The 27,593-nt window shown below is 43.2% G+C and overlaps 1 protein-coding gene across 7 annotated transcripts in view; it reads right to left on the bottom strand.

Annotated features, from left to right (window-relative positions):
* ZMIZ1 (zinc finger MIZ-type containing 1) overlaps positions 1 to 27,593 on the bottom strand; it is a 558,395-nt gene that overhangs the window by 180,842 nt on the left and 349,960 nt on the right. For all 7 annotated transcript variants that reach the window (XM_058188355.1, XM_058188360.1, XM_058188358.1 and 4 more), the window contains one exon: positions 3,700 to 3,810. In XM_058188355.1, coding sequence (XP_058044338.1) covers positions 3,700 to 3,759 — 60 coding nt within the window. In that variant the 5' untranslated portion in view covers positions 3,760 to 3,810. The remainder of the gene's footprint in view (positions 1 to 3,699; positions 3,811 to 27,593) is intronic.

Genomic DNA, 27,593 nt, shown 5'->3' with positions numbered 1-27,593 from the left:
ATTACCTCCCATTTTTAATGCTCTGTGCACGCGCGGAAGGGCCTGAGCATGCGCAGAGGCGGCGCGTGAGCTCACCTTTTCGAACCGGTAGCGAAGGTAAAATGAATACCACCCCTGTTCTGACCAGCAAAGTCCATCGGCAAGCCAGATTCACTTAACAACCGTGGCAACTAACTTATCGGGTGCAGTCATTCGCTTAACCACCGTGACAAGAAAAGTCGTAAAACGGAGCAAAACTCGCTTCACCGCAGAAATTGCTGGGCTCGATTGCGGTCGTAAGCCGAGGTCTACCTGCATCCCTTTTCAGGAGTGGAAGGAGAGAAGGGAAATGCATCGTGGTTTTTGAAAGGTGTTCTGAATCCTTTTCAGCAAGGGATGGGTGATGTCTGGGTTAAAAGCAGAGAAACTTCCCTTGACCTATTGCTGGAACTTGATACTCCGAGCAGAGTAGATGACTATTTATATCCTTCTGTAGGGCAGGAGTTAAGGCTGTCTGTCTCCTTGAAATACTAACTGTTGCCAGCCAAGTCTACAAAATGTGCAGCAACCGAACCCAGAAGAATTATGAGCCCTCTCCCCATCTCTCCTCCTCCTTCTGTGCCTCCACATATACTGTACCTGTGCATTTTGTTTTTCTTGCCTAAAAGTAAGGTATGACACATGCAGCCAGCAATTTAATTACTGGTTCGCCCGAACCAGCTGAATCCCACCACTGCCTAATAAGATGCCTGCTGTCACCGTTTGCCTCCCATCGACCTGTGCGCTCCCATAGGGAGGGCCTCCTCAGGGTGCCGTCAGCCAAACAATGTCGGCTGGTGATCCCCAGGGGGAGGGCCTTCTCTGTGGGGGCACCTGCCCTCTGGAATGAGCTGCCTCCAGGGTTACGACAACTCCCTGACCTCCGGACCTTTCGCCGCGAGCTGAAGACGTACTTATTCTTCCGCGCAGGGCTGGCATAAAACTATTAGTAATTTTAATTGGGTTTTTTATGGTTTTAGTGTGTATTTTAACTAATGGGCCAAATTGAATAGGTTTTTTTAATGGGTTTTTAACTGTATATTGTATGTTTTATTGTGTTTTTACCTGGCTGGAAACCGCCCTGAGTCCTTCGGGAGAAGGGTGGTATAGAAATTAAATTATTCTATTCTATTCTATTCTATTCTATTCTATTCTATTCTATTCTATTCTATTCTATTCTATTCTATTCTATTCTATTCTATTCTATGTTAAGGTAGCGTCTGAGTACATAGGCAGTTCCGAGTAAGGTGGGGGTTCCCCCCCCCCCACAGTCAGAATATTCAGATCTGATAAATTCAATATTTCCATATATCTAAGCTGCCCTTTGGGTATTGCTCCAAGGGCTTCTATTACTATTGGTACAAACATTGGTTTCTTCTTCCACAATCATTCAACTTCAATTTACAAGTCACAATATTTTGTTTTTTTTCTAGCTGTTTCTCTTCAATTCCTGCATCAGCTGGTATCGCAATATCTGTGAACCAGACTTTTTTCTCTTCTCAAGCGCCTTTCCAGAACGAGCAGTTTAAGGTAGAGAAGCATGAAGGCAAGGAGGATCGAACTTCCACGTGGGCTAAACATTTATGAAGACTCGGGAAGAGAGACAATTTGCAGGTGAGGAATCAACAACTTTTAGGGAGGGAATCCCAGTTATATAAAAACTCAAATTGTAGGTATAGTAGAATTGTGTGAATGTTGAGTTATGAACATTACTGAACCAGTTAGAAGATTTGTGGGGGGGGGAGAGGAAGGACAGAAGGAAGGAAGGAAGGAAGGAAGAAAGGAAGGAGGGAGGGAAGGAAGGAAGGAAGGAAGGAAGGAAGGAGAAAGAAGAATTGGGAGGGAAGGAGGATGGATGGAAGGGAAGAAGGAAGAAAAGAAGAAGGAAGGAGAAAGAAGTATGGGGAGGGAGGGAGGGAGAGATGAAGGAAGAAGGAAGGAAAGAGAAAGAAGTATGGGGAGAGAGATAGGGAGGGAAGGAGGGAGGGAGGAAGGAAGGAAGGAGAAAGAAGTAAGGGAAGGGAAGGGAAGGAGGGAGGGAGGGAGGAAGGAGAAAGAAGCATGAGGACAGAGGGAGAGAGGGGAGGATGGATGGAATGAGGAAGGAAGGAAGGAAGGAAGGAAATCAATATTTGATTTACACAGTTCCTAGTCCACATTTCATTAGCCTTATTCAGGCACTTTAAAGGGGGAACTGCTCACATTCTTGATTGTCTCCACTAAATTCATTCCAGATTGTGTGGCTCCAGCTGACATCTACATCTTCAGCAGAGATGTATAGAAGGCGTTGATGTCCTCTGTGCAATATCAGCATGGGGAGACCCCTCGGGACCAGGGATGTAATGACTATTTCTACTTTTATAATGTTCTCCTAGGCCGAGCATGAAACACATGGGGGTTGGATGCGCACACACGGGAAGTTTGCATGGACATGTCAGATTTCAACAAACGGAAATATTTGTAGCTCAGGGTGTGAAGTGTGGAGTCTCAGTGCTCTCTGATGGTGTAACCTAGCTGGGTAATGAAACATCTGCAAGAAAACAACCGAGCTCAGAGAGCACCAAGGACTCCACAAATATCAGATTTCTCTCTGCTTGACAGCTTAATGAAGCGATTGAGAACACAAGCAAATCAGATTTAGATTTGAAAGGATGTTAGGATGATTCCCAGACTGCTGGCAATACAGAAGACTATTACATAAAGAGCCAGCTGGCTGTTCCTCTTGATATTATTAAAAAAAACCCAGGAATTTTAAGAAGGTAATTAGAAAGAAACTAAAACTAAAACAAAAACAAACCCTGTGTCCTAATGTATTGTGAAGAAATTGGATTTAAATGGGAAATATTCAGTTGTTGCAATTCTTGGAAGCAAAAGACACGCGTCTTAATAAATCTAGATCTTTTTCAATTGCTATCCATTTGAAAGAGCCTAAGGTAAAGGTAAAGGTTCCCCTCGCACATATGTGCTAGTCGTTCCCGACTCTAGGGAGTGGTGCTCATCTCCGTTTCAAAGCCGAAGAGCCAGCGCTGTCTGGCGACGTCTCTGTGGTCATGTGGCCAGCATGACTCAACACTAAAGGCACATGGAACACTGTTACCTTCCCACCAAAGGTGGTCCCTATTTTTCTACTTGCATTTTTTACCTGCTTTCAAACTGCTAGGTTGGCAGAAGCTGGAACAAGTCACGGGAGCTCAGCCCCGTTACGCGGCAGCACTAGGGATTCGAACTGCTGAACTGCCGACTTTTCAATCGACAAGCTCTGCGTCTTAGTCACTGAGTCACCGCGTCCCTGAAAAGAATCTAACCTCTCTCTTAACTGTTCCCAATTTGTCAAAATAAAAGAAAGAAATCATGAAACTTCAGCTTTAAAATGTGCATTGGTCCTCAATAGGAAATTGTCAAGTTGTGACCTCATTCCTTTGGGTTTCCCCCCCCCCCCATTTCAGTAAATCTTGCTAAACAAAACAGAGTGAAAACCTTGTTGGCAAACACTGTTTTAGGTTGGAGGCAGCTGCCAAGAAACCTACCAAAAACCTAACCATCAAGAAGAAGTGGAAATGCATCTGAGAACTGCCATCACAATAAGGGATTTTTGACACAAACACCTTGTGACACATCATGCCGCAACTGTTTGGGAGCTCCAATTCCCAACCCACCCCCAACGAGATATCTTTAATTTACCTGTTTTATACACTGCAGTCGGTCATTAGTTTGCTGTATGTGTCTGTCCATAGAATTCATTGCGATTGTCTCCACTTCAGTTCTACCTGAAAGCCATTAAAATCCCTCAAGCTGTAAGATACGAAAATAAAAAAACAAACAAACAAACAAACAAAAACAAAATTAATCACTAATGGACAAGTAAGTTACAATTCTGCAAATTCTAAGATGATTAAACCAGAGGTGAAATCCAGCAGGTTCTGACAGGTTCTGGAGAACCGGTAGCGGAAATTTTGAGTAGTTTGGAGAACCGGCGAATACCACCTCCGGCTGGCCCCAGAGTGGGATGGGAATGGAGATTTTGCAATATTTTTCCCCCAGGAGTAGAGAGGGAAATGGGAATTTTGCAGTATCCTTCCCCTGGAGTGGGGTGGGAATGCAGATTTTGCAGTATCCTTTCCCTGCCACGCCCACCAAGCCACACCCACCAAGCCACACCAAGCCCACCAAGCCACGCCCACAGAACCGGTAGTAAAAAGAAATTGGATTTCACCACTGGATTAAACTCTTGAATGTTACCACTTTTTTAATGGGAAAATTGTTGTCCCTTTTATCTATTTCAAAAGTAACCAGAACAATAAGGATACAGGAACAGCTAATTATAGGAAGTATATTTTAAATTTTGGGAAGAGTGTCTTTTCCCAGTTTGAGCCTAAATCTTCCGGTTGCTATATAACCACCATCTTTCTCAATTTCACTCTAAAATTATTTTTCTTTCTCCCTGTCTCTTCCTTAACCCAGAACTTGTACTTTTACTAGATTGGTGTCAAAAAGCCTTTTTATGAGATGAAATTCGGGAGCAAAACATTAGTATAATTAAACCCACATACGAGATTGTAAATCGTGAAATCCAGTGGTGGGATTCAAGTAATTTAACAACCGGTTCTCTGCCCTAATGATTTCTTCCAACAACCAGTTTGCCAAACTGCTCAGAAAGTTAACAACTGGTTCTCCCTAAGTGGTGCGAACTGGCTGAATCCCACCACTGGTGAAATCCCATTGAAGCCATACACAAAGAACTGTTTTCGAAGATAATTTTAATTCTACCTGAACTAAGCTTACATCAGCGTTCATATAACATGGAAATTGAGATTAAACAGGTGCATGTGATTGCAACCTTCCTAGCCAGCTTCTAATAAGTAAAGTCAATGGGGGAACTTTGATTCGCTTAGCGACTGTGCCTGACCAGGAGATGGGGAGTTCTAGTCACACTTTAGCCATGAAAGCCAGCTTTGGGCCAGTTCCTCTGTCTTTCAACCCAAACCAGCTCACTGGATTGTTGTGGGGAAAAGTAGCAGGAGGGAGGAATATTTTGTGCATTTGCTTCCTTGAGCTATTTATAAAAAATAAGAAAGGCAAGGTATGAAATACTGTAAGTAAATAAAGAAAATAAAACGAGCCACCCTAGAAAGAGGGAAGTATAGCAGTATAGAAAGCTATCTTTGAACCGTAGATGGTTGAGCTCCTAAGCACAATGTTAACAGCTTTGTGTTTAGAATAGAATAGAATAGAATAGAATAGAATAGAATAGAATAGAATAGAATAACAAGAGTAGGAAGGGACCTTGGAGGTCTTCTAGTCCAACCCCCTGCCTAGGCAGGAAACCCTACACCACTTCAGACAAATGGTTATCCAACATCTTCTTCAAAACTTCCAGTGTTGGAACATTCACAACTTCTGGAGGCAAGTCATTCCACTGATTAATTGTTCTAATTGTCAGAAAATTTCTCCTTAGTTCTAAGCTGTTTCTCTCCTTGATTTGTTTCCACTCGTTGCTTCTTGTCATGGCCTCAGATGTTTCTTTGTGGCAGCCCCTGAGATATTGCAACATTGGTATCATGTCTCCCCTGGTCCTTCTTTTCATTAGACTAGACATACCCAGTTCCTGCAACTGTTCTTCATATATTTTAGCCTCCAGTCCCCTAATCATCTTTGTTGCTCTTCTCTGCACTCTTTCTAGAGTCTTTAGATTTTTATTATCTTACCAGTTATCTTTTTCCTACATAATTCGCTGGAAAGCTCCAAAGATTCAGCAGGGATGCTACGTGCATGGAAAACACACATCCTGAACAACTGAGCGCAACTTTCCCTAAGCTACCAAGCATTACCGGCTCTGTTCACATTAACATTTTTCTTCTGATAGGCTGGAGCCTCATTTATAATTCACTGGATGGAGGAGGTCTGAGAAGGATCCATGCTGTGGGGCAATGCGTCCCACACATGCAGAAACACAAACGCGTGCACACACACACACACACACACACACACACACACAACATCCCCCCTCCTCCTCCCCGCCAAGTCTGTCTGGAGGCCTCTCTGATAGCGTTTCCTCCATGGCTCCTGACGGATTAGATTGCAGAGAAAGGAATTTTGCTCTGGTGATGAGGGGCCTCGCACGTAGCCAGCCCTCCTCCTCATTCCCGGTTTCAGACACAAGTGGGTTTAATAAAACAAGGCTGTCTGTGGATTGCGATGCTTTGTGAAACACACACAGACACAAAAGGTGCTTTATTTAATTCTTAATTTCAATCATTTCTCAGTACAGGTGAGCCATTCTTAACTGTAGTTGCAGTCTAAAGCTTTTTTCTTGAGCTTCAAGAATGCTAGAGAATTCACAGAAACCCGGCTTTTAAGACACATCAGCCATCAGCGGACACAGGGACATAAACAACATCTGTACACCATTCAGAAGAGAAACTCAAAGAGCGAAAAAGGAAAAAACATAAAGCCCAAAACACCTCCTCCCCAGCTATTCACACCAAGCTTACTCCTAGCTAGACCAACAATCAAGACGTAAACAATATCCCAATCAAGGAACTATTGACTCAGAGAAACAACTGAACAGCACACAACAGAAATTGACTCAGACAAGCAACCAAACAGCACACACAACGGAGATGATGTTCAGCTGGTTCAGACCGGTTCAGGCGAACCGGTAGGTCACCCACTGGCCCGGACGTAATACCGTCCTAGTTAGCCATGTTTTCGAGGCTGGGCACATGCGCAGAAGGCATCTGCATGAGCAAAGCACATGCACGGAATGCCAGGCACAGGTGTGCAAGGCACACGTGCGTGTGGCGAACCAGTGTTAAGAATATGTGAAACCCACCGCTAGTGCACAGGTGTGCATGCTGAATTCAAAAAGGTAAAAGGAGAAGACTGCCATATGTTATTATCCATTTCTCAAGCCCAGGAAGGATGCTCTGATGCTCAGGAGCTTTTCTCAGAGAAAATACAGCGCAGAGGGTAAAGGTAACCGAGGCAGTTCTCAAACCACATTCTAAAATCCTCTATTTCGGCTCCACGCGCTAAACTCAAACTCCTGTGGGGACAAGGTGGAAGGGGAGAAAAAGACTGAAGATTTCAAAGGGCAAAATTAGCACCCTGGGAGAACCGTGCATCCTGGCTGAAAACTAATTTTAAATGCTGAGTTCAGAATACCCCCGGGGGTGGCCTTAACTACAGTTATTATCTGAGCTGTCGTTAGGAGGAGGGAAAAGAAAAGGGCACTCTGCAACCGCCTGCCTTCGCCTCCCCAAAGGAAAGGCACGGTATAAATGTAATAAACAAATTAATAAGCCACTATTAGAGGCAGTGGGAGATCCGGGGGTTGCATTTCAGAAGACTGACAGTGAACAATCCTATGGATGTATCGGCTCGTTGGTGGTATTTCTGGCAAACCCGAGAAAGGTGGTGTGTTTGTGTGTTTTGTGTGGGTATAAGAGCATTGCAAATCCCGGCCTCTGGAATGTCTTTCTTTTTTTCTGGGATGTGAAGCAGAGCTGGTATTCAGCCGGTTCGGGTGAACTGGTAGTGGAAATCGCAGTTGGGCCTGCCTTGACTCTATGCCGCCCTATTTAGCCACGTTTTTGAGGACCGGCGCATGCGCAGAAGGCACACGAGTGAGCAAAGCACATGTGCAGAAGATCGTGTGCATGCTCACATTTGCGAACCGGTAGGGAAAATAAGTAAATACCACCTCCGATGTGAAGCTAAGAGAAAGGAAGATATCCTACCAAGAGAAATGTTACGGCTTGTTGAAACCCATTACTTGTTCAATATCACGTCTTCCTCCTTCCCTTCCTTGCTTAGATTTAATATTTCATTTACGGTATTGAAAACGTGGTCAGGTTTATTTTCATCGTGTTCATTTATTCGATTCGTACGCTGCTGTAATCAAACCAGGCCTTTTGGCAGTTCACAATCTAGAACAAAAGATGGTAACCACGTAACACTCATCCCTGGTTAAATAATAATAATTAATTAATTATTTCCTCATTTGCTTCCTGGGGTTTATACGGGTCTCCAGCCCAGAGGGATTAAAAGTATATCATATGTAATTGTGTTTTAAAGAGTAACAATAAGCAAAATGTTTGGTGGCCCCCTCGCTCGTCTTAACCTCTCCAGGTTGGACTAGAAGACCTTCGAGGTTCCTTACAACTTCTTCATTCTTTAGCTTGTTGTCAGTATCTGTTTTTTATTTTAAAGGCAACAACGCACAGTGTTTAGAAATCTCCAACAATCTTTCGGCAATCCCACCAAACAGAAGCAGTTATAACACCCATCCTGCGCGGCCTGCACTGGCTGCCGGTAGCCTTCCGGGTGCAATTCAAGGTGCTGGTTACCACCTTTAAAGCGCTCCATGGCTTAGGACCGGGGTATTTGCGAGACCGCCTTCTGCCACCGATTGCCTCCCAACGACCTGTGCGCTCCAACAGAGCGGGCCTCCTCAGGGTGCCGTCGACCAAACAATGTAGGTTGGCGGCCCCCAGGGGGAGGGCCTTCTCTGTGGCGACACCAGCCCTATGGAACGAGCTACCTCCGGGGTTATGCCAACTCCCCGACCTCCGGGCCTTCAAACGTGAACTGAAGACTTTATTATTTCACCGAGCAGGACTAGTCTAAGACATATTTTAATGAATTTTAATGGGTTTTAATCAGTCTCTGACCATTTTAGTGATTCGGCCATTAAATATTTGCTTTTAATTGTTTTTAAATATTGTTATTTATTATATTTATATTGTATTGGTGTGTGTATTTTAATATTGGCTGTAAACCGCCCTGAGTCCTTCGGGAGATGATGCGGTATAGAAATGTAATTATAAATAAATAAATAAATTCCGTGTCTCTATATGCAGGAGACACACAATTGCTATTTAATGAGAAGGTTTGGTTAAATACTAAGCTAGGATACAAACAAGATGCATGGGAACTGCACCAACTAATTAATCAGTTAAATAATCAGGAAAAAGCCGCTTTACGACAAACGGTGGGTTTCAACAGATGCACCCACTGTGGCATGGATCTATGCAGGAAGCTTAAAAAAAAATTAAAACAAGCAACACTTTCCATTGTAAAAGAGGTATGCCGCAAAGAATGAGGTAGGACATTTTATTATGAAATATAGATATTATTTTATTATAGTTGTACACTAGCCAGGAAGGACACATGTTCTCCCAGAACACAAGAAATATAGGGAGCTCTCGACTAACGACTGCAATTGACCCCAAAATTCTTGTTGCTAAGTGAGACGTTTATTACGTGAGTTTTGACGTGTTTTACAACTTTTCTCGCCGCAGCTGTTAAATGAATCACTGCGGTTGTTAAGTAAGATGGTTGTTAAGCTCTCTCATGATTGTTCGTCTGCTTTAGAAAGAAAATGCAGGCACTGTTTGGGCTGCCTTGCCATATGTAAACTTTTATTTAACGGAGGTGTCAAAATACCAGAGCAGAAACCCCCCCCAAAAGGTGAAAAAAGCCAAAGCATTTTTCTCTATACCATATTGCAAAACAGATGTTGAGGGCTTCGGAAAATGTGCAGAGAAGAGCAACCAAGAAGATTAAAGGCCTGGAGACGAAAAACATACAAAGTATGGTTGCAGGATTTGGGTATGACCAGTCTAGAGAAAAGAAGGACTAGGGGGGACATGATAGCAATCTTTCAGCCTTTGAGGGGCTGCCATAAAGAAGAGGGGGGTCAACTTATCCTCCAAAGCAACGGAAAGCAGGACAAGAAACAATGGTTGGAAACTAACCAAGGAGAGAAGCAACCTGGAATTAAAGAGAAATTTCCTAGTAGTGAGCGCAATTATCCAGTGGAACACCTTGCCTTCAGAAGTCGTAGGTGCTTCATCACTGGAGGTTTTTAAGAAGAGACTGGCCAGCCACCTGTCTGAAATGGTACAGGGTCTCCTGCTCGAGCAGGGGGTTGGACTAGAAGACCTCCAAGGTCCCTTCCAGTTCTATTCTGATAAAGGGATTTTAAAAAAAGCATCGCCGACGTTCGGAAGGCAAAGGTGTCCTTTTTTTTTAATTCCAAGGGTGCTTTTCTGCATCCTGCCGGTAGAGGACTCCCTTCTATCGAAGCTGAGATGGCTCTTGTTCTTCCCTGACACAGAGCTGGTGGGGTGGGTGTCTCTGTGTGTGTTTTTAAGCCTTTACAAGTCCCTACAAATCCTTTTGCTTCTGCTGCCTAACAGGGGCCACCGAAGCTGACACCGTCTGCTGACCTTGTGATTATTGATTAACTATCTCCCTCTTCGCTGCCATCTTTCCCACCCCCTGCGCCCAGCGGGGAGGGGGGGGGAGAGAGAGAGAGAGCTAAGGAGACTCGCACTTCTTCTCCGTGACAGCCATGCTCAAAAAGGCCTCTGTTCAGAGACGTGGCGGAGTGGGGGAGGCCACTTGATCAAACGGCTTTAATGTCAAGACTCAATACCACATGGGAGACGGACAACTTGTACAATTTAACGTGGATCTGCTAGGAAGGAAGGGAGGGAGGGAGGAAGGAAGGAAGGAAGGAAGGAAGGAAGGAAGGAAGGAAGGAAGGAAGGGAGGGAGGGAGGGAGGGAGGAAAAGACCAAAAGAATGAAAGGGAGGGAGGGAGGGAGGGACGAAATGAAGAAAAGAGTAAAAGAAGGAAAGGAAGGATGGGAGGAAGGAAGGAAGGAAGGAAGGAAAGAAAAGACCAAAAGAACAAAAGGGAAGGAGGGAGGGAGAGAGGGAAGAAAAGACTGAAAGAACGAAAGAAAGGGAGGGAGGAAGGGAGGAAATGAAGAAAAGAGTGAAAGAAAGAAAGGAAGAATGGGAGGGAGGAAGGAAGGAAAGGAAAGAACAAAAGAATGAAAGGGAGGGAGGGAAGAAAAGACTGAAAGAACAAAAGAAAGGGAGGGAGGAGGAAATGAAGAAAAGAGTGAAAGAAAGAAAGAAAGAATGGGAGGGAGGAAGGAAGGAAAGGAAAGAACAAAAGAATGAAAGGGAGGGAGGGAAGAAAAGACTGAAAGAACAAAAGAAAGGGAGGGAGGAAGGGAGGAAATGAAGAAAAGAGTGAAAGAAGGAAAGAAAGGATGGAAGGGAGGGAGGGAGGAAGGTAAGAAAAGACCAAAAGAAGGAAAGGGAGGGAGGGAGGGAGGGAAGAAATGAAGAAAAGACCGAAAGAAGGAAAGGAAGGATGGAGGGAGGGAGGGAGGGAAGGAGGAAGGAGGGAAGAAAGGAAAAAAAGAAAAAAAGAAAAGAACGAAAGGAAGAGAGGGAGGGAGGGAGGAAAGAAATGAAGAAAAGACCAACAGAAGGAAAAGAAGGATGGGAGGGAGGGAGGGAAGGAGGAAGGAGGGAAGAAAGGAAAGAAAGAAAGAAAGAAAAGACCAAAAAAATGAAAGGGAGGGAGAGAGAGAGGGAACAAAAGAATGAAAGAATGAAAGGGAGGGAGGGACGAAGGAAGGAAAGAAGGAAAGAAAAGACCAAAAGAATGAAAGGAAGAATGGGAGGGAGGGTAGGAGGAAGGAAGGAAGGAAGGAGGAAAGAAAAAGAGGTGGAGGAGAAGGGGGCAGAGGTCGAAACTTTTGTTCACTAGGGGTACAAAACCGGGACATAAATGCTGGCTTTTGGCAAAAAAAAATCGCAAATCACAATCACACTTCAGAAGTGTATTGTAAGTACATTTTGAGGGATTCATGGTAACAGTTGCTAACTTTGACCTGTTATAAACTGAGCAGTACAGGCAGTCCTCGACTTACAACAGCTCGTTTAGTGACCGTTCAAAGCTACAATGGCATTGGAAAAAAAATGACTTCGGACCGTTTTTCATACTTATGACCGTTGTAGCATCCCCAGGGTCACGTGATCCAAATTCAGACCCTTGGCAACTGACTGGTCTTTATGACGGTTGCAGTGTCCCAGGAGTCACTTTTTGCGACCTTCTGACGTGCAAAGTCAACGAAGACGTCAAACTCACTTTGCAAGCGTGTTACCCACTTAACGACTGCAGTGATTCGCTTCACAACTGTGGCAAGGAAGGTCATAAAACAGAGCAAAATGAACATTGGTCTAGTTTAGCCACGGAAATTTGGGGCTCAATTGTGGTCGTAAGTCGAGGACTACCTTACTCATATGAATGGCTGGGGAAACAGAGGACCGACTGCAGAGGCTTGTGATTCTGTGGCTCGCAGGGAGCTGCTTAGATTAGAATAAGAAGCAATGAGTCCAAGTTGGGTTGGGGAGCTTTCTCTGCAGGGCCTGATTTGAGATGGGCAGATTCAACAGAGACTGGATAGCCATCCTTCAGCAATGATAGACTAGGCACCCTTGGGCAAAGTATTCCGTTCCATTCCATTCCATTCCACTCCACTCCATTACTCTCTCCTATTCTATTCTATTCTATTCTATTCTATTCTATTCTATTCTATTCTAGTCTAGTCTAGTCTAGTCTAGTCTAGTCTAGTCTAGTCTAGTCTAGTCTAGTCTATCCTATCCCTATTATTCCACTCCATATTTTCTATTCTATTCTGTTCTGTTGTGTTCTGGTCTAGTCTAATCTAGTCTATTTTACCCTATCCTATCCCTATTATTCCATTCCACATATTCTATTCTATTCTATTCTATTCTATTCTATTCTATTCTATTCTATTCTATTCTATTCTATTCTATTCTACTCTAGTTATTTTATCCTATCCTATCCCTACTATTCCATTCCATATTTTCTATTCTATTCTATTCTATTCTATTCTATTCTATTCTATTCTATTCTATTCTATTCTATTCTATTCTATTCTATTCTATTCTACTCTACTCTACTCTAGTTATTTTATCCTGTCCTATCCCTACTATTCAATTCCACATTTTCTATCCTATCCTATCCTATCCTATCCTATCCTATCCTATCCTATCCTATCCTATCCTATCCTATCCTATCCCTATTATTCCATTCCATATTTTCTATTCTGTTCTGTTCTAGTCTAATCTAGTCTAGTCTAGTCTATATTCCATTCCATTCAATTCCACTACACTACACTCTGTGTTCCATTCCATTCCATTCCATTCCATTCCATTCCATGCCATGCCATGCCATGCCATGCCATTCTATTCTATTCTATTCTATTCTATTCTATTCTATTCTATTCTATTCTATTCTATTCTATTCTATTCTATTCTATTCTATTCTATTCTATTCTATTCTATTCTATTCTACTCTACTCTACTCTACTCTATTCTACTCTAGTTATTTTATCCTGTCCTATCCCTACTATTCAATTCCATTCCATTCTATTCTATCCCAATCCCATTCCACCCCATCCTATCCTATCCTATCCTATCCTATCCTATCCTATCCCTATTATTCCATTCCATATTTTCTATTCTGTTCTGTTCTAGTCTAATCTAGTCTAGTCTAGTCTATATTCCATTCCATTCAATTCCACTACACTACACTCTGTGTTCCATTCCATTCCATTCCATTCCATTCCATTCCATTCCATTCCATTCTATTCTATTCTATTCTATTCTATTCTATTCTATTCTATTCTATTCTATTCTATTCTATTCTATCCCAATCCCATTCCACCCCATCCCATCCCACTCAGATGACTCCGACGTTCTACTCCATTGGAAAGAATGAAGATTTAATTTCAAAACTGAACTGTACCGAAACTGAATGTTGAGAGGCTGATCTCTATTCCAGCTTTGTCCAACCCTGTGCCCTCCAGCTGCACAGGAGACAGAACCCTTAAAATTCATAACCACCTTGTCTGAAGTCCAAAGACAAAGAAAAACTGAAAAAAAAAACCCCAACAAAAAAAAACACCAACTCTTTTTTCTCTCCAGGAATTTGATTCTTATTCCCTAGTTTTGATCCTTCCTGCCTATATGACACGTAAAAAAAACTGTTTCATTTTCAAGGGCAGGAGATCCTGGATATTGCTCATCAACAGGTAGTCCTCGACTTACAACTTTGTGACAAGTTACAACGGCACTGAAAAACGGTGACTTAAGACCGTGTTTCACATTTACGATCGCTGCAGCACCCCTATGATCAAAATTCAGATGCTTGGCAATTGGTTCATATTTACGACCGTTGCTGTACCGGTAATCCTCCACTTACGGCCACGATTAAGCCCAAAATATATGTTGTTAAGGGAGATTTGTTAAATGAGTTTTGCCTCATTTTACGACTTTTTCGGGCTACAGTGGTTAAGTGATTCATTGCAGTTGTTAAGCAAGTACCCCAGTTGTTAAGTAAATTGGGCTTCCCCATTGACTTTGCATGTTAGGAGGTCGCAAATGCTGTTCACAGGACGCCGGGACACTGCAGCCGTCATAAATATGAGTCAGTTACCAAGTTTCTGAATTTTGATCACGTGACCTTCCGGTTATTGCAATAGCCGTAAGTCTGAAAAATAATCATAAGTCCATTTTTTCAGTGCCCTTCTAACTTTGAACAGTCACTAAACAAACTTCTGTAAATCAGGAACTAGCTGTATAGCCATTAACTATAATAAAGTTGAATTAAAGTGATTTTTTTTTTCCAGAAAAAAGGAAGTTAAATCCAAGAACTCCTCAATTGCCTTAAGATCAAATCAAATTCATTTCATCGTTAATTTTACAGGAGTTATTTCCTAGCCCGTTTCAATATCTTTGCTTTCTACCTCTTACTTATAATTATATTCCTTTGCTTTATGCGATAGAGATCATTGAAACAAACAAGCAAATAAGTAAATAACTTCCAGGGATTAATCAATACAATTAAACAAACAAACAAACAAACCAGAAACAATTGAACGAGTGATTCCAGAGTTGAATAATTCCTGCACCTGTATTTCTGGGCTATGATAAACATACCTGAGTGAATACATTTGTGTATAAATCTTTAATGCTGTATCAGATTTGGGGGAAGGATCAAAGCCTAATTCAAAATCTGAGGAATTGCTAGAGATTTAAATCTCAGTGGGCCCCTGGTTAAAAAAAAAGGTTATCTACACCAAGATAAGGTAAAGGTAAAAGGTAAAGTTTCCCCTTGCACATATGTGCTAGTCATTCCTGACTCTAGGGGGCAGTGCACATCTCTGTTTCTAAGCCAAAGAGCCAGCGCTGTCCAAAGATGTCTCTGTGGTCATGTGGCCGGCATGACTAAATGCCAAAGGCACATGGTATGCTGTTACCTTCCCACCAAAGATGGTCCCTATTTTTTCTCCTTGCATTTTTTATGTGCTTTCGAACTGCTAGGTTGGCAGAAGCTGGGGACAAGTCACGGGAGCTCATGCCGTTACGCGGCAGTAGGATTCAAACCGCTGAATTGCCGACCTTTTGATCGATAAGCTCAGCTTCTTAGCCACTTGAGCCACCACATCCCTACATCAAGATAGTAGACAGAAAATACTAGATAGTCCTTGACTTATAACTGTTTGTTTTGTGACTGTTTGCAGTTACAATGGCACAGAAACAAGTGACTTCTGACTGTTTTTCATGCTTACAACCTGTTGCAGCATCCCCCTGTGGGCACGTGATCTAAATTGGGATGTTTGGCAACCTCAGACTTGGATGGAGAAAGAGGGGAGCTGGGAAAGACACCATTTTGGTAAAAAAGATGTATTTCTCCCAAGCCTCTACCCTGGTTGTCTTGGAGCTTGGACAGACCAAGAAAGATGAACGAGAGAAAGAGGAATGTATCATTCTGTTTCTCTCATTCCTCATTCCTCAACAAATGGGCAAAGAGAGAGATTTCCCCATAAGGGGTTTCTATCGTCTTCAGATTCCGACAACCAGGCAGCCAGCCGACTATCTGGGATTCGAAGCTTGCCTGCTGCCTGCACAGACCATCTCAGCCGGGGGCGGGAAATAGATTTATTTAATTTATGGTGACTTGAACTGTGAGCGAGAGCAGTCAAGCTGGGCTGTGAAAAGCCTTTCTCAAGCTGGGTAGCTTTCTACTTTTCTCCCTTCTGCCCTCCCTCCTCTACCACCATTCGTGTCTTTAAAATAGTAGGACACACACACACACACACACACACACACACACAGAGAGAGAGAGAGAGAGAGAGAGAGAGAGAGAAAGTTCCCTTCTGGCGGGAGGATGGTGCAGCCTCATAGGCCTGCAGGAGAGAGAGAGACAGCGAGACAGACAGAGAAATATAGAGGGAGGGAGAAGGGGGAGGGAGGGAGGGAGAGGGAGGGAGGGAGAGAGTAAGACACAGAGAGAATAGAGACAGGGAGAGAGAGAGAGAGAAAGAGAGAGAAGAAGCGAAAGAGATGAGAGAGAGAGAGATAAGGGGAGAGAGACAGACAGAGAGATAGAGAGAGAGAAACAGAGTAGGAGAGGGAGAGAGACAAAGGGAAAGGCAGAAAGAGAAAGAGAGGGCAGGAAGGAGGAAGGGAGAGAGAGATAAGAGAGAGAGAGAGATGGGGGAGAGAGAGATGAGAGAGAAAGAAAGAGAAAGACAGAGAGTTAGGGAGAGAGAGACAGAGAGAAGAATAGAGAGAGGGAGAGGGAAAGAGAGGGAAGAAGGGAAAGAGATGAGAGAGAGAGTGGGAGAGAGAGAGAGAGATAGGGAGAGAGACAGAGAGAAAGACAGAGAGAGAAAGTAAGAGAGAGAGAGCAAAAGAAAGGGAGGAAGGGAGAAAGAGATGAGAGAGACAGATAGGGTGAGACAGAGAGAGAGAGAGAGAAAGAAAGACAGAAGAATAGAAAGTGGGAGAGGGAAAGAGGGAAGAAGGGAAAGAGATAAGAGAGGGAAGAAGGGAAAGAGAAGAGAGAGAGAGAGGGAGAGGGAGGGAAAGAGATAGGGAGAGAAACAGAGAGAAAGACAGAGAGAGAAAGTAAGAGAAAGAGAGCAAAAGAAAGAGAGGCAAGGAGGAAGGGAGAGAGAAATGAGAGAGACACAGAGAGAAAAAGATAGGGAGGGAAGGAGGAAGGGAGAGAGAGAAAGAGAGAGAGAGAGAGAGAGAGATAGGGGGAGGGAGGGAGAGAGAGATGAGGGAGGGAGAGAGAGATGGCAGCTTGCATAAGTGAATTTGCTGGACTCCCCTAGGAGCAGCAGAGGCAATGTGCCCTCATCAAGCCCATCTGTAGCCTGATTATAAAAGCCGAAGGATTGAGCATCAGAGCTGCAGTGTGACCTCTACTAAGAAGAACAGAAAATGCCGCACGTGGACACCCACACCCAGCAGTTCCTCCTCGAGGGCAGAGAGGCTGCTCTGCATTTCCATCCAAGCAGATCTTGCTTGCTTTCTCCCGGAGGGTCACTGACTGCCAGAAAGAAAGCTAGACTCCTGGGGGTGGGGGGAGGGGTTTAACCTCTGGCCTCAGGAATTAAAATGGACGGCTTCCAAACTCAGGATGGGCACAAGGACCGCAGATTCTTCTAATGGCTCTGCTTAGCCAGACTTAGCTAGTTTCCTATTTTCCTATTTTGCCTCTAACCTAAAATACTTTCCTATTTTAATATTTAATATATTTTAATATTTTCCTCTTTTGCCTCTAACCTCCAAATGTGCAAAGGAGAGAGAGGGAGGGAGGGAAAGAAAGAGGAAGGGAGATGGGGGAGTCAAAGGGAGGGAGAGAGAGGGAGGAAAGAAGAGAGAGAGAGGGAGAGGGAGGAAGGGGAAGACGGGGAGAGAGAGGGCAAGGAGGAAGGGAGAGAGTGGGAGAGGGAGAGGGAGGGAGGAAAGGAGAGAGAGAGGGAGGGAGAGAGAGAGGAAGAGAGAGAGAAAGGGAGGGAGAGAGAGAGGGAGAGAAGCAACCTAGAACTAAAGAGAAATTTCCTGACAGTGAGAACAATAAACCAGTGGAACGGCTTCCCTCCAGAAGTTGTGAATGTTCCAACACTGGAAGTTTTTAAGAAAACATTGGACAACCATTTGTCTGAAACGATATAGGATTTCCTACCTAAGCACGGGGTTGGACTAGAAGACCTCCAAGGTCCCTTCCAATTCTGTTATTCTGTTAAGTCCGTCCAGAAATACAAGAGTTACAATAATTTCGATGAAAACCTGGTCACCGATAATAAAAGTAACAAAATGAAACGCTTAATACAATGTTGAATCATCTCACGGCGACTTACCCTGCGGCGAATTGATCGCGGTAAGTTGGCTTTAGACCCCGTGCAGGGGGGAAATAAAAAAAAAGAATTTCAAGATGGACCCCACAAAATTGAAGCCCCACCACTTTTCACACGCATCCCCCCTGGGACAAGGCTTCAATTATGAACATCTTGAAAGTTTACCCTTTCTTTCACAAATGCTCTTAGAGCCAACATTTGGCTACATAAATCATTTCCTCTGTCTGCAATTCATCAAAAAATACACCTATGCAAATTGATGTTTCTGCAGAAGGCCTCTCCCTCAGATACTTCAACATTACGCAACCAGAGATATTGTTGTTGGGCATTCTACCGGAAAAAATATGATAAAAGGACTATATATCTGGTTTTATGTATACTAACCGCAACTAGAATTGTATTTGCACAGCAATGAAAAAATGATGAGATTCCGTCAGTGGAGAAGGTAATTAAGAAAATATTAGAATGTGCAGAAATGGATAGATTAACGCTCGCTATTAAGGATAAAGAAGAAACTGGATATTTTTTGATATGGGATGTATTTTTTCAATGGCTAGACAATAGAAACAGAAGTTAGAAAGGAGGAGACATTAAAAGAGGAAATGTTAATGTGGAGAGTTGTTAAACAAGATGATAAGTGTTATTGTTATTATATTATCAATATTACTGGGATGAATACTACAACAAATATGTGGATTATGTTTAAAAATAGCTGTACTCAGATCACACACTTTTAATGGAAATTGAATGTTATATAAATAAAATAAATAAAACTTGAAAAAAACATTATGCAGATTATAAGAGAATGTAATCAAAGCACTTGAATTGTAAGCCGCTCAGAGTCATTGAATGAGATGGGCGGCTGTAGAAATTTAGAATAGAATAGAATAGAATTTTTATTGAATTGAATGAATGAATGAATGAATGAATGAATGAAGTGAGTGAGTGAGTGAGTAAATGAATGAATGAACAAACTTTTTTGCTAAATTAGTACCAAGTTACTAGTCCCAATTGTGATTGCTAAATGAGGATTATGTGTATTAGTCTTCTCAATCTATCTTGATTTAGAAGTGTCATAGATATGCCTGGTTTGGACTCCAGGCAAAGGTCATTTCTTACTTCCCGGATGTTTTTTGACTTCTTAGTACAACTTAGTACAGCTGTTATCTGCCACTTCCCATCCAATTACTAAACCAGGTAATTACTATTTAGCTGTCTTCAGAATGAGCCCAAGTTACTCAACAGCTACTACTAAAGAGATTTTGTTCCAGTAGGACTGAGCAGACCCTGCTAAATGATGAAGCAGCCGCTAAGTAGTCTCTCTCTCTCTCTCTCTCTCTCTCTCTCTCTCTCTCTCTCTCTCTCTCTGTGTCTCTGTGTGTCTCTCTGTCTCCCCTGGAGTGGGGTGGGAATGGGGATTTTGCAGTATTCTTCCCCGGAGTGGGGTTGGAATAGAGATTTTGTAGTATCCTTCCCCTGGAGTGGAGAGGGAATGGAGATTTTGCAGTATCCTTCCCTTGCCATGCCCATCAAGCCACGCCCACCAAGCCACACCATGCCCTCCAAGCCACATCCACAGAACCGGTAGTAAAAAAAAATTGGATTTCACCACTGGTTGACGGTATATGCCACTCACTATTTTTGTTGTTGTTGTTGTTGTTGTTATATTTCCCTCCTCTCAAGAAAACCTTTGCATTTTGATTTCATGCTCCAACAGGAAATAATCATTCCTCTGCTTGATGCAGAAGAAAATAAGCAAATTAGTGCAGGATGCTATTTGAGCTCAGGGATTTATACGGCTTTAGTATAAAAAACAAACAAAAAAACAAAACAAAAGGCAGATAATGAACAGAGTCAAGACAACACAATTCTCTTTGTATAAACATTTTCCCGAAAAGAGCCATGCATCTGATGAAGGAAATTAAAAGATAGACATTTTTTTAAAAAACGTTAGAAATTTTACATTCTAAACTATTGTCTTCAGCCATTGAATTTGGAGATCATTTGATGTGGGTGCCCCATCACCGAAGATTGTTAAGAGATTCAACAATGATGTATCTCAAATGGTATAAGGTCACCTGCTGAAACAGAGGGTTGGACTAGAAGACCTCCAAGGCCCCTTCCAACTCTGTTAACCCTATCTTCTTCTGCAGGTACAAAAACGGTTTCATCTTCCTTTGGACCAGCGGTTCTCAACCTGTGGGTCGGGACTCTGTTGGGGGTCGAATGACGATTTGCCAGGGGTCGCCTAAGGCCATCGGAAATATGGGAAGTATACTTGCGAGTCAAAGAATCGCGCTCCAATGGTTGACTCCACAAGCCAGCTGCAGGCTCTTCAAATCGCTAGCCGAATTTGGCTTCAGGTGCGATGAATTAAAAAAGAGAGAAATCTTTGCTCTGATGTCTCCCTCTCAAGTCAGCTGCAATCACTCCCAATCGCTAGCCTAATCTGGCTTCAGGCATGATAAACTTAATAGGGGAGGAGTCTCCGCTTTAATGCCTCCGTCCTCAAGGCAATCGTAAGCAGTTCAGATCGCTAGCCACGATTTATCGCTAGCTTCAGGCGCGATAAATTCAAAACGAAAATAATTTTACGGTTGGGGTCGCCACATCGTGGGGAATTGTATTAAAGGGGTCGCAGTACTATAAAGGTTGAGAACCACTGCTTTGGACCAATTCCTTCTAAATGCATGAATAATTTGGGAATAAAAAAAAATAATAGGAAAATGTGTATTCTGTTGCCCATGTTATGAAAAAGATTGAGGCAGAAAATATAGAGAGATTGGGACGGCTGTATCAGCTATCCAACATTTAAAGTTTTCTTGGTTGACTTGGGAGCAGTCTTCCAATATTTGAGAGGCTCCTAGAAAGATGGGGGTGGCTGGGTTTCAACCTATTTTCTAAAGCACCAAAAAGCAACAGCAACAATGGTTGGGAACTAACCAAGAAGAGAAGCAACCTGGAACTAAGGAGAAATTTCCTAACGGTGACAGAAATTAACCAGTGGAACAGAAGTTGCATTCAGAAATTGTGTGAGTGCTCCATCTCTGGAGGCTTTTAAGAAGAGATTGGACAACCATTTGTCTGAAATGGTATAAGGTCTCCTGCTTGAGCAGGGGGATGGACTAGAACAGAGGTCATCAAGCTTTCGGACCTCAGGGACCACTAAATTAATAATTTTAAATCCCGTGGACCACTAATATGATCTGCCTAATGACTGGCTGGGTGGGCGTGGCCAACTCAATGTCACTCACATCGAGGGGTGCCTTGTTAGCCTCTATTCACCCCTCCTCTCCCCACCTGGGCTCCTTAGGCCCCCAACAAGAAGCAGGAGTTGGAGCTAAGAGAAAGAGTTGGCAAAACAGCTCAGTTCAAATTGGATCTGACTGAAAAGGAGGCTCAGTAGAAGCACCTCACTGAGGACTAGGAGCATAGGCTTTCCAAGCAGAGGGAAGACCTGCAGGAATGCAAAGCCAGGTACAGGCACCTGGAGGCTCAGTGGGCTGAGATGATCAGCCAGTTCCAAGCCATGATGCAGTCCCACTGGAACAAGGTCCTCCGGCTCTTCGCCACCAATGGCACGTCCCTTCAGCCTTCGCCGAAAGCCCTGCACCAGGAGGCTGCAGCAGACCCCAAGTTGGAATTTCTGCCCCCCTCTGACCCACACAAAAAGACCCCAAAGGGGAAGACTCTCTGCTGCAACACAAACATTCATTGCACGTATCTGTCCCAGGGGCCGTAGTTTGAGGACTCCAATTTAGTGCAATATAAAAAATGCAAATAATTTTTCTGTGGACCACCAAAATTTTCTTGTGGACCACCAGTGGTCCACAGACCACCAGTTGGTGACTGCTGGACTAGAAGACCTCCAAGATCCCTTCCAGCTGTATTACTCTGTTAATCTGTAATATGTCACTTAGGGAGGCTTGTGTGCATCACCGTGCCCTTGTATAACAGTGGTGCTTGCATGATAATATTTTTTTTCATGCATTAATCTTACCAACCCTGTAACCGTATGTCAACTCATACAGAAGTCAACAAGCTTATTTGTTCTGCCAAACTGCCTCTATAAAAATAATGGTTTTTAACGGTGATAGCAATTAACCAGTGGAAGGGCTTGCCTTCAGAAGTTATGAGTGCTCCATCACTGGAGGCTTTCAAAAGGAGACTGGACAACCATTTGTCTGAAGTGCTATAGGATGTCCTGCTTGAGCAAGGGTTAGATTAGAAAACCTCAAAGGTCCCTTACAATTCTATTATTCTTTGTTCTATGCACTGACAGGATGAGCTTCGCTATGCCAACGTACAACGTCCCCAACTAAGAAAACCCACCGAACTTTGTGCTGTTGCTCGCTGGTAGTGGAACTTTATTTCCTCTACTGAATCTGCACTACTATTAATTGTTTCATAGTTCCCATCACCAATCTCTTTCCACTTATGACTGTATGACTATAACTTGTTGCTGGCAATCCTTGTGATTTATATTGATATATTGACCATCAATTGTGTTGTAAATGTTGTACCTTGATGAACGTATCTTTTCTTTTATGTACACTGAGAGCATATGCACCAAGACAAATTCCTTGTGTGTCCAATCACACTTGGCCAATAAAATTCTATTCTATTCTATTCTTCTATAAATCACCAGGAAAAAAAATCTGCAGTGCTTCTGTGAAATCTTATTTCTCAAGACCTGAGGCATCTACTGAATTCTCAGGAAGAGGTAAGCCACTTCTTTGCCTTACCCTTTGTAGAAAGATAGCACCCACCTCTCTCCTAGAAGAATAAAATGTTTTAGGAAATATTAAAAAGGCAGAATATTTCCCCTAAAAGAGAAATAAAAATCTTAAAGGAAACAGAAATTCAGCCTCAGCTCCCTGCCCCCAGCAGTTATTTTGGTGCCAGCCTATCTACAAGACAAAAGACTGGGCCAGCCTATCTACAAAACAAAAGACCGCCACTCTAGGGTGATGGGATTAAGACATGACCCTCCAGGACGTAATAGGATTATCTATCAGCAGAGCTCACCACATGGCACAATCAAGCCCCTTCATTACATCACCCAGCAAGGTTCAACCAAATTTGATTCAGACAAACATGACTCCACATGTAAGTCTGACTGCAACCAATAGAATACATGCCCTTGCCACAGGAATAGGAAGCTCAAGGGCAAGGCCCAAGAGAGGGTATAAATCAGAGGTGAAATCCAGCAGGTTCTTATGGATCCTGGAGAATCAGTAGCGGAAATTTTGAGCAGTTCGGAGAACCGGTGGCAGAAATTTTGAGTAGTTCAGAGAACTGGAAAATATCACCTCTGGCTGTCCCCAGAGTGGAGAGGGAATGGGGTTTTTATAGTATCCTTCCCCTAGAGTGGGGAGGGAATAGAGATTTTGCAATATCTTTTCCCTGCCACACCCACCAAGCCACGCCCACCAAGCCACACCATGCCCACCAAGCCACGCCCACAGAACCGGTAGTAAAAAAATGTGCATTTCAACACTGGTATAAATACCATTCACTCTCCACCCCATGTGTTCAGCTGCACCAGGACTTCAAACCCATGTGGTCCTGTCCACCAATAAACCGTCTTTCCAATCAGCCTCCATGTTTCCAGTGTCTCCCTCCCCTCTTGGAACTGAACCCAGGTGGATATTTCCCCCAACACCTTGGGCATCTCAATATTTCTACTTTTTAATTTGCCACTCAATTTTGGGCTGTCCCGTTTCATTTTCTCTCCTTGCATGACTGTTGCTCTTAAATAGCCTACAACTCATATCAAGGCACCCTAGAATATATATTGGTTGTTAGCTCTGCACTAATTACTGATGACTAAACAATCAAAGGCATTGTTTCTTTTACTTAATTAACTACCCTCCAGAAAAGCCAGAGAAGGCGGTGGCTGAATGCATCAACATTACTGCTTCGAATCACAGGATTGTATGTGACACAAACCTTAGCCAGACCAGCCTCTCGTGCAAAGGTCAATCATCCATAACCAGTTACATTATCAATCCAGCTGTCAATCTGTCATAAGCATGGAGGTGATCCATTGCTATCAACCAAGCTGCATTTCCTAACAGTCAGAACAATTAATCAGTGGAAGGACTAGCCTCCAGAATTTCTGGTTGCTCCAACATGGAGGTTTTCAAGAAGAGATTGGACAGCCATTTGTCTGAAATGATATAGGGTTTCCTGCCTGAGCAGGGGGATGGACTAGTCCAGGGGTCTCCAACCTTGGTCCCTTTAAGACTTGTGGACTTCAATTCCCAGAGTTCCTCAGCCAGCTTTGCTGGTTGAGGGACTCTGGGAGTTGAAGTCCACAAGTCTTAAAGGGACCAAGGTTGGAGACCCCTGGATTAGAAGACCTCCAAAGTCCCTTCCAATGCTGTTATTCTGTATAATGACTGACATGAATAAGCGACTTTTTATATCCGGCAACAGAACTTCTGGATGAGACAATATTAGCAGTCCATAAAGTCCTTTTTCTCATGCTTGCTTCCTCAGGGAACTGTCAAACCAAATTATGGAACCCTTCCAATGCTACGATCTGGATGGATTTGGCTGTTAAAGTTACCAATTGCAAGGGAAATAGGTCACCGACCATTCCATAACTATTAATATACTGTGTTTTCTTTGACCATGGGTGATGTCAAAAGGCTATGCAAGTTTGGATACCTGGTGTGTACTTAAATGGGGGCATCATCAGGAATCCAGGAAAATCTTCAGGGGAAAGAAAACAACAACAACAATGTCAGAATAATAGAGATGGAAGGGATCTTGGAGGTCTTCTAGTCCAGCCCCCTGTTCAAGCAGGAGAACCTATACCATCTCAGGCAAGTGACTGTCCAGTCTCTTCTTAAAAGCCTCCAGTGTTGGAGCATCCACAACCTCTGCAGTCAAGTTGTTCCCCTGGTTAATTGTTCTCAGGAAATTTCTCGTCCTGTCAGTTCATAGAACGTAGAATAATAGAATTGTAAGGGACCTTGGAGGTTTTCTAATCTAACCCTTGCTCAAGCAGGACATCCTATAGCACTTCAGACAAATGATTGTCCAGTCTCTTTTTGAAAGCCTCCAGTCATGGAGCACTCACAACTTCTGAAGGCACGTTGTTCCCCTGGTTAATTGTTCTCAGGAAATTTCTCCTAAGTTCTAGGTTGGATTTCTCCTTGATTAGTTTCCATCCATCCTTCATCCATTCTTTCCATCCATCCAGTGGAACAGCCTCCCCCTCCCCCTCCCCCTTCTTCCCCTTCTAGGTTTCCCAGAACTCTCTAGCTGGAACAGCAGAAAGAAGCCAGGTTCTTTCTCATACGATTCAATCAGATTTCTGTAAACATGGCCGTAAGAATCCCTGGAGTCTTCACTTCTCCAGGCATTTGCAGCTGAAATCTTATTGTAGAACTGACAGGTAGGGGGACATGCTATCGATCATCTTGTCCTTGCGAGGCAAAGAGATGGATTAACGTATTAGAATGAAAGAAGGATGCGCTAATAAAGGGAATAAGGACAGAACCTCTGCATATAACAGAAAATGGTTTTTTTAAGCAAGCTTTAATCGTCCATTATTATTATTATTATTATTATTATTATTATTATTATTATTATTATTATTATTATTATTATTATTATTATTATTATTATTATTATTATTTATTCGATTTTTATACCGCCCTTCTCCTGAAGGACTCAGGGCGGTGTACAGCCAAAATAAAACAAACAATACAATATAAAATTAAAACCCGAATTAAAAAACTTATTACACCATTGGCCTAAGACTTTAAAACATATAAAACTAAAAAACCCATTAAAATTCATAATAAAAATTTAAAAACCCAATAAAAACCCAATAAAATTTAAGCCAGCCCCGCGCGAATAAATAGATATGTTTTCAATTCGCGGCGAAAAGTCCGAAGGTCAGGTATTTGGTGTAAACCAGGGGGAAGTTCGTTCCAGAGCGTAGGAGCCCCCACAGAGAAGGATCTTCCCCTGGGGGCCGCCAGCCGATATTGTTTGGCGGACGGCACCCTGAGAAGTCCCTCTCTGTGTGAGCGTACGGGTCGGTGGGAGGCATGCGGTAACAGTAGGCGGTCCCGTAAGTACCCAGGCCCTAAGCCATGGAGCGCTTTAAAGGTAGTGACCAAAACCTTAAAGTGCACCCGAAAGACCACATTATGCTTTTGAGAGATGTCGAAGGGTTTTGAAAATGAGACACAACAATAGTTGGCAGGTCCATCCCTTGTATGGTCATAAAGTTATTTGAAACCGAGTCCAAAAGCCACAACTTGGGTTAGAATTGTCTAGTTCTCCACAACAGTCTTAATGGGTCCTGCCTTGTTTCAAATGCAGCTTGCATCAGAGGTGGTATTCAGCCAGTTCTGATGAATTCAGGTGAACCGATAGCACCCCAACGCTATGCTGTCCTATTTAGGCACGTTTTTGAGGCTGGGTGCATGCGCACATGTGAGCAAAGCACGTGTGTGGAAGGCCAGGTGCATGCGTGGAAGTTGTGCGCGTGCACGAAGTGAGCATGCGTGCGGCGAACCGGATGGTAAAAAAATGGAAAACCCACCGCTGAATTGCATGTTATTGATTGAGCCAGGGCATGATAGGCTAAGAATGCCATTAGAAGGAGAAGATAATTGGAATCGTTCATATGGGCTCCGCTAATGTGGAAAGCAGTAGAAAGCCATGAGAATTGTAATAATTCCCCTGGCTTCTCCCGAAGAACATTTTTTTTTCCTATTGTGACATGTTGTCACCTATGGAAAAAAACAGTCAAGGGTCCAAGTTCAAGAAAGAGTGTTGATCCAGCCCTTCAGCTCACCAAACCCTTCATGAAGTTTCAGATTGCTCATTAATCTCCAAATATTTATTCTATAAAAATGATTTAATAAAGTCTACCTTGCCTAATAGGGACGAGGTGACTTAGTGGGTAAGATGCTGAGCTTGTCGATCGAAAGGTCGACAATTTAGCGGTTCGAATCCCTAGTGCTGAGTAACGGGGTGAGCTCCCATTTCTTGTCCCAGCTTCTGCCAACCTAGCAGTTTGAAAGAATGTAAAAAATGCAAGTAGAAAAATAGGGACCACCTTTGGTGGGACGGTAACAGCGTTCCGTGTGCCTTTGGCATTTAGTCATGCTGGCGACATGACCACCGAGATGTCTTCGGACAGCGCTGGCTCTTCGGCTTTGAAATGGAGATGAGCACCACCCCCTAGAGTCAGGAACGACTAGCACATATGTGCGAGGGGAACCTTTACTTTTACCTTTCCTAATACTCTTGAGAATCCCTTAAACTTCAAAGAGATCCAGTCAGTCAATCCTAAAGATAATCAACCCTCACTATTCTTTGGAAGGACAGATCCTAGAACCTGAAGCTCTAATATGTTGGAGCTATGAGAAGAGAGGACTCCTTGGAAAAAACCCTGATGTTGGGAAAGATGGGAGGTGAAAGGAGAAGGGGACGGAGGAGGAGGAGATGGTTAGATAATGTCATGGACTTGATAGACAGGGGTTTGGATGACTC

This window comes from Ahaetulla prasina, chromosome 6, assembly GCF_028640845.1.
Source record: "Ahaetulla prasina isolate Xishuangbanna chromosome 6, ASM2864084v1, whole genome shotgun sequence".
Classification (NCBI taxonomy): Eukaryota; Metazoa; Chordata; class Lepidosauria; order Squamata; family Colubridae; genus Ahaetulla; species Ahaetulla prasina.
This window is presented reverse-complemented; position numbering and strand designations above follow the sequence as displayed.